This window comes from Salvelinus alpinus, chromosome 21 (assembly GCF_045679555.1).
Source record: "Salvelinus alpinus chromosome 21, SLU_Salpinus.1, whole genome shotgun sequence".
Classification (NCBI taxonomy): Eukaryota; Metazoa; Chordata; class Actinopteri; order Salmoniformes; family Salmonidae; genus Salvelinus; species Salvelinus alpinus.
In genome coordinates this window covers 2,944,325-2,958,709 of record NC_092106.1, presented here as the reverse complement: position 1 = coordinate 2,958,709, position 14,385 = coordinate 2,944,325, and the positions used below count along the sequence as shown (strand labels likewise).

The 14,385-nt window shown below is 43.1% G+C and overlaps 1 protein-coding gene and 1 long non-coding RNA gene across 2 annotated transcripts in view; one reads left to right on the top strand and one right to left on the bottom strand.

The window, feature by feature from the left end:
• Window positions 1-456: 456 nt before the first annotated feature.
• Window positions 457-14,385, top strand: part of LOC139547589 (ATP-binding cassette sub-family G member 1-like) — a 46,220-nt gene continuing 32,291 nt past the window's right edge. Inside the window, exons 1-2 of the mRNA XM_071356521.1 lie at window positions 457-685; window positions 2,971-3,214. Of these exons, the coding sequence (XP_071212622.1) occupies window positions 623-685; window positions 2,971-3,214 (307 nt within the window). The 5' untranslated portion in view covers window positions 457-622. The remainder of the gene's footprint in view (window positions 686-2,970; window positions 3,215-14,385) is intronic.
• Window positions 5,151-14,361, bottom strand: LOC139547590 (uncharacterized). Its single transcript, XR_011669555.1, has 2 exons — window positions 14,093-14,361; window positions 5,151-13,904 (listed from the first exon to the last, which is right to left on the bottom strand). It is a non-coding gene; the product is annotated as an uncharacterized lncRNA (long non-coding RNA).

Here is a 14,385-nt window from a genome sequence, read left to right as displayed (position 1 = left end):
TGAAAACTGTGGCCATTTATTTCCCTTTATAGTTTATCGCCTAAGCATGACCTTCATCCACATACCAATGTTTTTCTCCAAATGTAGCTTTTTTTGTGTCAGCAATTAGACACTGTTCTTAGGGGGGACTAGTTACCCCCTAGTACCCTACAACTGCCGTCCTACTACTGGGTGCTAAAATTCATACTTTTAATAAAAACTTTTATGTAATACATCCACCGACTTTTTTCTATGTTGTGTTGCTTCACCTGAGACATAGCAGCCTTGACATAGCCTACACCATAAACTGAGATTAATGGTGCTTTCAAGATAACTCGGAACTCGGAAATAACCGGGGTCATGTCATGTCAGGTCATGCCATGTCATGTCACCACCAGTTGCCGCCGGTCCGGTGTGTGACGTCACATTTTAAACACGGTGGCTGGTTGTGCGCTTGTAAACAATAGGCTACTGATTTCGTCCTGGGCACAGGGCAGGCAAGACACGCGGGAGAGAACATAACTAGGAAGAGTGAACACCTTTTTAGGTGCTCAGCGCATACCAAGCGGCGATGCAACAGATTTGTGCAGGTTTTTAGGTGGAATATTTTTGTCCATTTATTGGATCTATTTTTGGAGGGGGAATGGCATGTCTTATGGCAGCATTTTCTGTGAATAACGCCACTGTCACTAACTCCATCCTAATGGTAAGAAAACGCTCTTATTCATTAAAAATGAAAATGTGATTGTGTCAATGTATTGTGATAATATTGATGGTATTTTCTTTAATGACATATTTTTTATCCTTTTATTTAACCTTTATTTAACCAGGCAAGTTGATGAAGAAAAAATGCTTATTTACAATGACGGCCTGGCAAGTTGTGCATTTCTTTAACTGAACATGTTTGATCAGCATTTTGCTATCAGTTCTTCTTGTTCATCATAATGTCCAAAACTGTTCATCATAATAGGCAGCCTAGATGAGAATATGAACTGTAATATCCCCTCTCCAAATGATTGAAATGCATTATGATCAGTGGTGTAAAGGACTTATGTAAAAATACTTTAAAGTGCTACTTCAGTAGTTTGTGTCGTATCTGTACTTTACTATTTCGATTTTTGACTACTTTTACTACATTCATAAAGAAAGTGATGTACATCTTACTACATACATTTTCACTGACACGCAAAAGTACTCGTTACATTTTGAATGCTTAGCAGGACAGAAATGAACCATTTCACGCACTTATCTAGAGAACGTCCCTGGTCATCTCTACCAGCCTCTGATCTGGTGACTCACTAAACACAATGCTTTGTTTTCTAAATTATGTCCGAGTGTTGGAGTGTACCCCTGGCTATCCGTAAATAAATAAAAAACACGAACAATTGTGCCATCTGGTTTGCTTAATATAAGGAATTTGAAATTATTTATACTTTTACATTTGATACTTAAGTACATTTTTGCAATTACATTTAGTTTTGATACTTAAGTATATTTTAAACCAAATACTTTTAGACTTTTACTTAAGTAGTATGTTACTGGGTGACTTTCACTTTATTTCTTGAGTCATTTCCTATTTACTTTTACTCAAGTATGACAATTGGGTACTTTTTCCACCACTGATTATGATTGTATTAATACTATGTGGGAAATACTTCAATAGATGTTTTGCATTTTCAAATCATGATAGTTACAATAGCGATAACAATATTTGCTAATTATTAGACAAGATGACTATATCAATCTGCAAGTTTTTCATTTTGTCAGTTTTGTTTAACCTGATGGCCATAAATGCTGGGTTAAAAACAACCCAATTTGGGTCATAAATATTGGATAAAACACATGCTGGGTTATTTTTACCCAGCCAGTTGGGTATCTTCTTTTACTTTCATGCTGGGTTGACCTAGCATCTGGGTATTTTTTAATGTAATCCCTAGGTTATTTTCCAGAGGTGTGGCTTTCAGATATAACTTATTAATGGCAACCCGTGAGAGTAAATGTCATTCCTGTTCACCATGTTAAGTTTACATACTGCAAATAAAATGTTTTCTTAAAATGTTTATAATTTTACAAATTCTTTTAGAATATTAGGATTATTTATTACATATTATAATAAAGTGGTATCTATCCCAACAGTGTGATTTGTATAGGCTTTTAGGGAACTCATACACTTCTGTAAGCCTCATGGAATACCAAAAACCCCTACTAAACTACGTATAGTACATATTTTAATAACCCAGCACCAATAACCCAGCATCAACAACCTAACTGTGCTCTTTTTAAAGAAAACAATCCAACTATGTGACCCAACGCCTGCAACCCAGCAGTTGGGTCAACCAAACAACCCAGCATTTTTTTGTGAATGAACCATAGATTCGAATGACTGCCGTCTTTCTTCAATAATCCATTTTTTATTACTCAAATGTGTATATGTAATTAACACATACCATTTAGTTCATCAGTATTATTGCATGGCTCTTGTTTTTCTTTGTGCTCAGAGTAACCTCTGAGTACTATCGTACTTTGTCCGATAGTAACCTCGGCACTCTGCCTATAGATAGAAACAGATTAGGCGACTCTGCAGTAGCCTACAGTAGCCTATGCCAATATGCACTTTGCCTAAATCGTATTCTGAAAGGGAAATGATCAGAAGTGTACATGCATATGTACATCTCATATCAAGGAATTGTGTTATAAGATATCTTTATTGTATTCAAGTTTGATTGTTGTTTACAATTTGGGATATTTTCAGTGGTCAAATTACTATTATTGACCTTGATTCTTGAAGAATATAACTTAGAAATGCCTCTCAGGCTCAGCACAACTGTCTTGGTCTATCATAAGCCAACATTTTCTTTTTTACTCCATTGTTTAAGAATATCAAGATCGGAAATGAACAATGTATAGCATCATGTTTCAGCAAATTTTTTGATAATTCAATCATTTTATACCCCAAACCACCTGTTGTACCTCTCTCTCCATCACCACCAGAACACCAATGGGCCTCCTGATCTGATGCTGGACCCCAGAACCGTATGTGTATCTCTTGATGAAGTGGTATCCAATCATGTGAGCAGTCAACATACTCCATTATTAAATGGGCATCTCAAGAAAGTGGAGAACAGTTTAACTGAAGCCCAACGTTTTTCCTACCTGCCACGTCGACCAGCAGTAAACATTGAATTCAAAGATGTCAGCTACTCAGTTCCAGAGGGACCATGGTGGAGAAAGAAAGGTGGGTGCATTATAGGCATTTTTCAGGAATCTTATTTTTCAAATCAAATCACATTTTATTTGTCACATGCTTTGTAAACAACAGGTGTAGACTAACAGTAAAATGCTTATGGGCCCTTCCCAACAATGCAGAGAGACAAATAGATAGAAAGTAACACAAGGTATAAATACAGTTTCCCACAATAAGTTATGGTGAATTTTGGCCCATTCCTCCTGACAGAGCTGGTGCAACTGAGTCAGGTTCGTTGGCCTCCTTGCTCGCACACGTTTTTTCAGTTCTGACCACACATTTTCTATGGGTTTGAGGTCAGGGCTTTGTGATGGCCACTCCAATACCTTGATTTTGTTGTCCTTAAGCCATTTTGCCACAACTTTGGAAGTATGCTTGGGGTCATTGTCCATTTGGAAGACCCATTTGCGACCAAGCTTTAACTTCCTGACTGATGTCTTGAGATGTTGCTTCAATATATCCAAATAATTTTCCTGCCTCATGATGCCATCTATTTTGTGAAGTGCACCAGTCCCTCCTGCAGCAAAGCACCTCCACAACATGATGCTGCTACCCAGTGCTTCACGGTTGGGATGGTGTTCTTCGGCTTGAAAGCCTCCCCCTTTTTCCTCCAAACATAATGATGGTCATTATGGCCTAACAGTTCTATTTTTGTTTCATCAGACCAGAGGACATTTCTCCAAAAAGTACAATCTTTGTCCCCATGTGCAGTTGCAAACCGTAGTCTGGCTTTTTTATGGCGGTTTTGGAACAGTGGCTTCTTCCTTACTGAGCGGCCTTTCAGGTTATGTTGATATAGGACTCGTTTTACTGTGGATATAGATACTTTTGTACCTGTTTCCTCCAGCATCTTCACAAGGTCCTTTGCTGTTGTTCTGGGATTGATTTGCACTTTTCGCACCAAAGTACGCTAATCTCTAGGAAACAGAACGCGTCTCCTTGCTGAGCGGTATGACGGCTGCGTGGTCCCATGGTGTTTATACTTGCGTACTATTGTTTGTACAGATGAACGTGGTACCTTCAGGCATTTGGAAATTGCTCCCAAGGATGAACCAGACTTGTGGAAGTTTACCATTTTTTTTCTGCGGTCTTGGCTTATTTCTTTTGATCTTCCCATGATGTCAAGCAAAGAGGCACTGTTTGAAGGTAGGCCTTGAAATACATCCACATGTACACCTCCAATTGACTCAAATGATGTCAATTAGCCTAACAGAAGCTGCTAAAGCCATGACATTATTTTATGGAATTTTCCAAGCTATTTAAAAGCACAGTCAACTTAGTGTATGTGAACTTCTGACCCACTGGAATTGTGATACAGTGAATTATAAGTTAAATAATCTGTCTGTAAACAATTGTTGGAAAAATGACTTGTGTCATGCACAAAGTAGATGTCCTAACCGACTTGCCAAAACTATAGTTTATTAACAAGAAGTTTGTGGAGTGGTTGAAAAACGAGTTTTAATGACTCCAACCTAAGTGTATGTCAACTTCCGACTTCAAATGTAGGTAGGGGTAAAATGACTAGGCAAAATGATAGATAATAAGCAGTTGTAGCAGCAGTGTAGATTTTGAGTCAAAAGAGTGCAAACGGTGGTTAATACAGATAGTTTGGGTAGCAATTTGGTTAAAGTTGCACTATTCAATTCAATTCAATTTTATTTTATATAGCCCTTCGTACATCAGCTAATATCTCGAAGTGCTGTACAGACACCCAGCCTAAAACCCCAAACAGCTAGTAATGCAGGTGTAGAAGCACGGTGGCTAGGAAAAACTCCCTAGAAAGGCCAAAACCTAGGAAGAAACCTAGAGAGGAACCAGGCTATGAGGGGTGGCCAGTCCTCTTCTGGCTGTGCCGGGTGGAGATTATAACAGAACTATGCCAAGATGTTCAAAAATGTTCATAAGTGACAAGCATGGTCAAATAATAATCATGAATAATTTTCAGTTGGCTTTTCATAGCCGATCATCAAGAGTTGAAAAACAACAGGTCTGGGACAGGTGGCGGTTCCATAACCGCAGGCAGAACAGCTGAAACTGGAATAGCAGCAAGGCCAGGCGGACTGGGGACAGCAAGGAGTCACCACGGGCGGCAGTCCCGACGCATGGTCCTAGGGCCCAGGTCCTCCGAGAGAAAGAAAGAGAGAAGGAGAAAATTAGAGAGAGCCAAGATTTTCAAAATGTTCATAAATGACAAGCATGGTCAAATAATAATCAGGAATAAATCTCAGTTGGCTTTTCATAGCCGATCATTAAGAGTTGAAAACAGCAGGTCTGGGACAGGTAGGGGTTCCATAACCGCAGGCAGAACAGTTGAAACTGGAATAGCAGCAAGGCCAGGCGGACTGGGGACAGCAAGGAGTCACCACGGCCGGTAGTCCCGACGTATGGTCCTAGGGCTCAGGTCCTCCGAGAGAAAGAAAGAGAGAAGGAGAAAATTAGAGAGCGCCAAGATTTTCAAAATGTTCATAAATGACAAGCATGGTCAAATAATAATCAGGAATAAATCTCAGTTGGCTTTTCATAGCCGATCATTAAGAGTTGAAAACAGCAGGTCTGGGACAGGTAGGGGTTCCGTAACCGCAGGCAGAACAGTTGAAACTGGAATAGCAGCAAGGCCAGGCGGACTGGGGACAGCAAGGTGTCATCATGCCCGGTAGTCCTGACATATGGTCCTAGGGCTCAGGTTCTCAGAGAGAAAGAGAGAACGAAAGAATTAGAGAGAGCATACTTAAATTCACACAGGACACTGGATAAGACAGGAGAAGTACTCCAGGTAACCAACTGACCCTAGCCCCCCGACACATAAACTACTGCAGCATAAATACTGGAGGCTGAGACAGGAGCGGTCAGGAGACACTGTGGCCCCATCCGAAGAAACCCCCGGACAGGGCCAAACAGGAAGGATATAACCCCACCCACTTTGCCAAAGCACAGCCCCCGCACCACTAGAGGGAAATCCTCAACCACCAACATTACAATCCGGAGACAAGGCCGAGTATAACCCACAAAGGTCTCCACCACAGCACAAACCAAGGGGGGGCGCCAACCCAGACAGGAAGATCACGTCAGTAACTCAACCCACTCAAGTGACGCACCCCTCCTAGGGACGGCATGAAAGAGCACCAGCAAGCCAGTGACTCAGCCCCTGTAACAGGGTTAGAGGCAGAGAATCCCAGTGGAGAGAGGGGAACCGGCCTGGCAGAGACAGCAAGGGCGGTTCGTTGCTCCAGAGCCTTTCCGTTCACCTTCACACTCCTGGGCCAGACTACACTCAACCATATGACCTACTGAAGAGATAAGTCTTCAGTAAAGACTTAAAGGTTGAGACCGAGTCTGCGTCTCTCACATGGGTAGGCAGACTGTTCCATAAAAATGGAGATCTATAGGAGAAAGCCCTGCCTCCCGCTGTTTGCTTAGAAATTCTAGGGACAATTAGGAGGCCTGCGTCTTGTGACCGTAGCGTACGTATTGGTATGTACGGCAGGACCAACTCGGAAAGATAGGTAGGAGCAAGCCCATGTAACGCTTTATAGGTTAACAGTAAAACCTTGAAATCAGCCCTTGCCTTAACAGGAAGCCAGTGTAGGGAAGCTAGCACTGGAGTAATATGATCAAATTTCTTGGTTCTAGTCAGGATTCTAGCAGCCGTATTTAGCACTAACTGAAGTTTATTTAGTGCTTTATCCGGGTAGCCGGAAAGTAGAGCATTGCAGTAGTCTAACCTAGAAGTAACAAATGCATGGATTAATTTTTCCGCATCATTTTTGGACAGAAAATTTCTGATTTTTGCAATGTTACGTAGATGGAAAAAAGCTGTCCTTGAAACAGTCTTGATGTGTTCGTCAAAAGAGAGATCAGGGTCAAGAGTAACGCCGAGGTCCTTCACAGTTTTATTTGAGACGACTTTACAACCATCAAGATGAATTGTCAGATTTAACAGAAGATCTCTTTGTTTCTTGGGACCTAGAACAAGCATCTCTGTTTTGTCCGAGTTTAAAAGTAGAAAGTTGTCAGCCATCCACTTCCTTATGTCTGAAACACAGGCTTCTAGCGAGGGCAATTTTGGGGCTTCACCATGTTTCATTGAAATGTACAGCTGTGTGTCATCCGCATAGCAGTGAAAGTTAACATTATGTTTTCGAATAACATCCCCAAGAGGTAAAATATATAGTGAAAACAATAGTGGTCCTAAAACGGAACCTTGAGGAACACCGAAATGTACAGTTGATTTGTCAGAGGACAGACCATTCACAGAGACAAACTGATATCTTTCCGACAGGTAAGATCTAAACCAGGCCAGAACTTGTCCGTGTAGACCAATTTGGGTTTCCAGTCTCTCCAAAAGAATATGGTGATCGATGGTGTCAAAGGCAGCACTAAGGTCTAGTAGCACGAGGACAGATGCAGAGCCTCGGTCTGACGCCATTAAAAGGTCATTTACCACCTTCACAAGTGCAGTCTCAGTGCTATGATGGGGTCTAAAACCAGACTGAAGCATTTCGTATACATTGTTTGTCTTCAGAAAGGCAGTGAGTTGCTGCGCAACAGCTTTTTCTAAAATTTTTGAGAGGAATGGAAGATTCGATATAGGCCGATAGTTTTTTATATTTTCCGGGTCAAGGTTTGGCTTTTTCAAGAGAGGCTTTATCACTGCCACTTTTAGTGAGTCTGGTACACATCCGGTGGATAGAGAGCTGTTTATTATGTTCAACATAGGAGGGCCAAGCACAGGAAGCAGCTCCTTCAGCAGTTTAGTAGGAATAGGATCCAGTATGCAGCTTGAAGGTTTAGAGGCCATGATTATTTTCATCATTGTGTCAAGAGATATAGTACTAAAACACTTAAGTGTCTCTCCCGATCCCAGGCCCTCGCAGAGCTGTGCGGATCCAGGACAGCTAAGCCCTGGAGGAATACGCAGATTCAAAGAGGAGTCCGTAATTTGCTTTCTAATGGTCATGATCTTTTCCTCAAAGAAGTTCATGAATTTATTACTGCTGAAGTGAAAGCCATCCTCTCTTGGGGAATGCTGCTTTTTAGTTAGTTTCGCAACAGTATCAAAAATAAATTTTGGATTGTTCTTATTTTCCTCGATTAAGTTGGAAAAGTAGGATGATCGAGCAGCAGTGAGGGCTCTTCGGTACTGCACGGTACTGTCTTTCCAAGCTAGTCGGAAGACTTCCAGTTTGGTGTGGCGCCATTTCCGTTCCAATTTCCTGGAAGCTTGCTTCAAAGCTCGGGTATTTTCTGTATACCAGGGAGCTAGTTTCTTATGACAAATGTTTTTCGTTTTTAGGGGTGCAACTGCATCTAGGGTATTGCGCAAGGTTAAATTGAGTTCCTCAGTTAGGTGGTTAACTGATTTTTGTCCTCTGATGTCCTTGGGTAGGCAGAAGGAGTCTGGAAGGGCATCAAGGAATTTTTGTGTTGTCTGAGAATTTATAGCACGACTTTTGATGCTCCTTGGTTGGGGTCTGAGCAGATTATTTGTTGCGATTGCAAACGTAATAAAATGGTGGTCCGATAGTCCAGGATTATGTGGAAAAACATTAAGATCTACAACATTTATTCCATGGGACAAAACTAGGTCCAGAGTATGACTGTGGCAGTGAGTAGGTCCAGAGACATGTTGGACAAAACCCACTGAGTCGATGTTGGCTCCGAAAGACTTTTGGAGTGGGTCTGTGGACTTCTCCATGTGAATATTAAAATCACCAAAAATTAGAATATGATCTGCTATGACTACAAGGTCTGATAGGAATTCAGGAAACTCAGAGAGGAACGCTGTATATGGCCCAGGAGGCCTGTAAACAGTAGCTATAAAAAGTGATTGAGTAGGCTGCATAGATTTCATGACTAGAAGCTCAAAAGACGAAAACGCCATTTTTTTTTTTGTAAATTGAAATTTGCTATCGTAAATGTTAGCAACACCTCCGCCTTTGCGGGATGCACGGGGGATATGGTCACTAGTGTAACCAGGAGGTGAGGCCTCATTTAACACAGTAAATTCATCAGGCTTAAGCCATGTTTCAGTCAGGCCAATCACATCAAGATTATGATCAGTGATTAGTTCATTGACTATGACTGCCTTTGAAGTGAGGGATCTAACATTAAGTAACCCTATTTTGAGATGTGAGGTATCACGATCTCTTTCAATAATGGCAGGAATGGAGGAGGTCTTTATCCTAATAAGATTGCTAAGGCGAACACCGCCATGTTTAGTTTTGCCCAACCTAGGTCGAGGCACAGACACAGTCTCAATGGGTATGGCTGAGCTGACTACACTGACTGTGCTATTGGCAGACTCCACTAAGCTGGCAGGTTGGCTAACAGCCTGCTGCCTGGCCTGCACCCTATTTCATTGTGGGGCTAGAGGAGTTAGAGCCCTATCTATGTTGGTAGATAAGATGAGAGCACCCCTCCAGCTAGGATGGAGTCCGTCACTCCTCAGCAGGTCAGGCTTGGTCCTGTTTGTGGGTGAGTCCCAGAAAGAGGGCCAATTATCTACAAATTCTATCTTTTGGGAGGGGCAGAAAACAGTTTTCAACCAGCGATTGAGTGCTGAGACTCTGCTGTAGAGCTCGTCACTCCCCCTAACTGGGAGGGGGCCAGAGACAATTACTCGATGCCGACACATCTTTCTAGCTGATTTACACGCTGAAGCTATGTTGCACTTGGTGACCTCTGACTGTTTCATCCTAACATCGTTGGTGCCGACGTGGATAACAATATCTCTATACTCTCTACACTCTCTACACACCATCTTTAGATTAGCCTTAACGTCGGTAGCCCTGCCCCCTGGTAAACAGTGTATGATCGCTGGGTGATTCGCTTTAAGTCTAATACTGCGGGTAATGGAGTCGCCAATGACTAGGGTTTTCAATTTGTCAGAGCTAATGGTGGGAGCCTTCGGCGTCTCAGACCCCGTAACGGGAGGAGTAGAGACAAGAGAAAACTCAGACTCAGACTCCGACTCGCTACATAATGGGGAGAACCGGTTGAAAGTTTCTGTCGGCTGAATGAGCGACACCGGTTGAGCATTCCTACAGCATTTCCCTCCAGAAGCCATGAGAAAGTTGTCCGGCTGCGGGGACTGTGCGGGGGGATTTATACTAACGTTACTATCTGTACTTACTGGTGGCACAGACGCTGTTTCTTCCTTTCCTACACTGAAATTACCCTTGCCTAACGATTGCGTCTGAAGCTGGGCTTGTAGCACAGCTATTCTCGCCGTAAGGCGATCGTTCTCCTGTATATTATGAGTACAGCGACTGCAATTAAAAGACATCATGTTAATGTTAGTACTTAGCTTCGGCTGTTGAAGGTGTTGACGAACCATGTCCAGATAAAGCGTCCGGAGTGAAAAAGTTGAATGAGGGAAGAAAGTTGCGATGGAAAAACTAAAAATATAAACGGTAATTAAAAACAAAACAAAAAAAACGTAAAGTTGTCAGCTAGCAAAGTAAAGTAAAGTTGGCAGCAAAACGCACAGCAACACGTCTGCAGACTCAACAGGTAGTCAAGGTAGTGACGCAGGTGGTGTCTATGCAGAAATCACTCCGCCATTTCCTGTTTGGTAAAACTCTAATAGTTCTCCTAATTTCAGTTTATGTGACAAAATAAGCCTGTATAGTGTAGAGAATCAATGTACCATCTAAACCGCTGTGAAAAATATTTCCCATTACCAAAAATATTGTTGTTTCAGCTGTTTGGAACTGGTGTACAAAACCGAAAGTAAAAGACGCAAAAAAACAACAATTTAAGAACGGGAAGCATAGAAATAGCGCACATAGAACAGATATACTGCTTCTTAGACTTGCTATCAAGTAGAATGATAGATCTATACATTTCTATGTGAATTTGGTCGGGTCGCTCAAAAAGTTACATGTTGCCACTTGAACTATTTAGCAGTCTTATAGCGTCGGGGTGTAGAAGCTGTTCAGGGTTCTGTTGGTTCCAGACTTAGTGTATCGGTACCGCTTGCCATGTGGCAGCAGAGAGAACAGTCTATGACTTGGGTGGCTGGAGTCTGACTTTTTTGGGCCTTCCTCTGACACCACCTGGTATAGAGGTCCTGGATGGCAGCGAGCTCTGCCCCAGTGATTTACTGGGCCGGACACACTACCCTCTGTAGCGCCTTGCAGTCGGATGCCAAGCAGTTGTCATACCAAGCGGTGATGCAGCCAGTCAAGATGCTCTCAGTGGTGCAGCTGTAGAGCTTTTTGAGGGACAATGCCAAATCTTTTCAGCCTCCTGAGGGGGAAGAGGTGTTGTATCTTCTTCACAACTGTGTTGTTGTGTGTGGACCATATCCTTAGTGATGTGTACACCAAGGAACTTGAATCTCTCGACCCAATCCACTACAGCCCTGTCCATGCGTGCCTGGTCCTCATTTTCCTGTGGTCCACAATCAGCTCATTTGTCTTGCTGACGTTGAGGGAAAGGTTGTTGTCCTGGCAACACACTGCTAGGTCACCGACCACCTCCCTGTAGGCTGTCTCATCATTGTCGGTGATCAGGCTAACCACCGTCTTGCATGGCCACACAGTCGTGGGTGAACAGAAAGTACAGGAGGGGACCAAGAACACGTTCCTGAGGGGCCGCCATGTTGAGGGTTAGCGTGCTGGATGTGTTGTTGCCTACACTCACCACCTTGGGGTGGCCCGTCAGGAAATCCAGGATCAAGCTGCAGAGGGAGGTGTTCAGTCCCATGATCCATGACATGGTATTGAAAGCTGAGCTGTAGTCAATGAACAATTTTCCCACATAGGTGTTCCTCTTATCCAGGTGGGAGAGGGCAGTGTGGAGTGCAATAGAGATTGCGTTGTCTGTGGACCTGTTGGGGCGGTATGCGAATTGGAGTGGGTCCAAGGTGTCTGGCATGATGGGGTTGATTTGAGCAATGACCAGCCTTTCAAAGCATTTCATGGCTATAGATGTGAGTGCTACGGGGTGATAGTCATTTAGACAGGTTACCTTGGCATTCGTGGGCACAGGGACTATGGTGGTCTGCTTGAAACATTAGACTGGGTTAGGGAGAGGTTGAAAATATCAGTGAAGACACTTGACAGCTGAACAGCACATGCTCTGAGTACGCATCCTGGTAATCCATCTGGCCCCACGGCATGGTGAATGTTAACCTGTTTAAGGTCTTACTCACATCGGCCACGGAGAGCGAGATCACAGAGTTGTCTGGAACAGCTGGTGCTCTCATGCATGGTTCAGTGTTTGCTTGTCTCGAAGCGAGCATAGAAGGAATTTAGCATGTCAGGTAGGCTGGCGTCAATGGGCAGCTCGCAGCCGGGTTTCCCTTTGTAATCCGTGATAGTTTGCAAACCCCGCCACATTCGACGAACATCAGAGCCAGCGTAGTATGATTCGATCTTAGTCCTGTATTGATGTCTTGCCTGTTTGATGGCTCGTCCGAGATTGTAGCAGTAATGTGATCGGATGATTCCCAGAACAAATTCCAGTCTGTGCTAGCGAAACAGTCCTGTAGCTTAGCAGCCGCTTCATCTGACCACTTGCGCTCAATACGGATCACTGGTACTTCCTGTTTGAGTTTTTGTAAGCAGGAAGAAGGAGGATACTGTTATGGTCAGATTTGTCAAAGGGAGGGCGAGGGAGAGCCTTGTATGCGTTTCTGTGTGTGGTGTAAAGGTGTTCAAGAGTTTGTCACTTCTAGTTTCAAAGTTGACATGCTGGTAAAAATTTGGTCAAATGGATTTCAGTTTCCCTACATTCCCTGTACCAGTTTATTTGAATATTAAGTCAATCAATAGTAGGTCAATTGTTACAATTATGTGCTTACATTTGGGGAGGCAGGTAGCCTAGTGCTTAGAGCGTTGCGCCAGTAACCGAAAGGTTGCTGGATTGAATCCCCAAGCTGACAAGGTAAAAATCTGTCATTCTGCAAGGCAGTTAACCCACGGTGTCATAGGTTGGGTTAAATGCAGAAGACACATTTCAGTTGAATATAGTACATTCAGTTGGACAACTGACTAGGTATCCCCCTCTGTACGTAGTGTACTACAGAAAACTGCAGCCTAGTGAAATTCTACATACCACTTGCTCTTCAAATTTTGCTGGCAAAAATGTTTATTAAATTAGACAATGATTGCTTTGTCTGGTGGATTATCATAAATAAATGCAGATTTGCATATTTGTAGGCAGGCATATTTGTAGACCTCAAATCCCCTTTCAGAGAAATCAGCCGCCTGACAACACTCCGATCCCACTGAGTATTTTAAGAATCACCAACCATTATAAAAGTCTGATTTGACGTTGAGAGGGATGGAAGGATATTGCTTCAAAGATGTGCCATCATACAAATGACTGTAAACAAAGTAAGATATTACTTGTTAGCCTTTTGAATAGGCACATCATTACTCCCTCTGGGTAAGTGATTGCTCTCCCAGAAGACCAGAGCGAGAGAGTTGTTAGCCAGGTTGCTTTACGTTTGGGATTGGGTGCTGGTGGTAGTGTTTCTGTGAATCCGTGTTGACGGAACTGCACAGCTGGCTAGTTACTCTGGCATGTCTTCACTGGAGGGGCCCTCCTCCCATCACAGCAAAGCACTGTTGTCTTCATTAGCACTCTCCCATCTGGATGTTCATTGGCATGCAGACCTGCGCCTTCTGTCCGTCTGTGCGCCTGTCCATCTGTCTCCTTCTCGAAGCGTAGACTAGATCAGAGAAACGTACAGACAACATTAAGATATAGAAGTGCAGAGAATACAAACTTGTAATCTAATCATTAAAAGGCAGCCTACAGTTAGATGCAGTGACACACATGTATTATTATTATAATATATTTTTTAAACACATCAACAATGAGCATGGAGGAAATGTAGGTCATCTACATTGAATGGACCTTGTGGACTTGACCGGATGCCGTTGTCCCTGCCAGGCTTTAGGTCTGGGCAGCATTACAGCCTGTATTGTTCCTGGTTGACTGACATGGAAACCGGGCCGTCGAGCTGTCCTGCAAATCTTGGTAATACATACGATAAAGGAAACTGAGGAAAAACTCTGTAGCAAGTCCTCTGCAGCCGCAACTAAGAGAGTCTGAGCTGCTCTCAGCCTGTTACTATCGGTCAGCAAACTGCAGTAACCCAGATGCAGTGGGGGTGGGGCTGATGATGACACAGCAGGATGCCAAGGGCT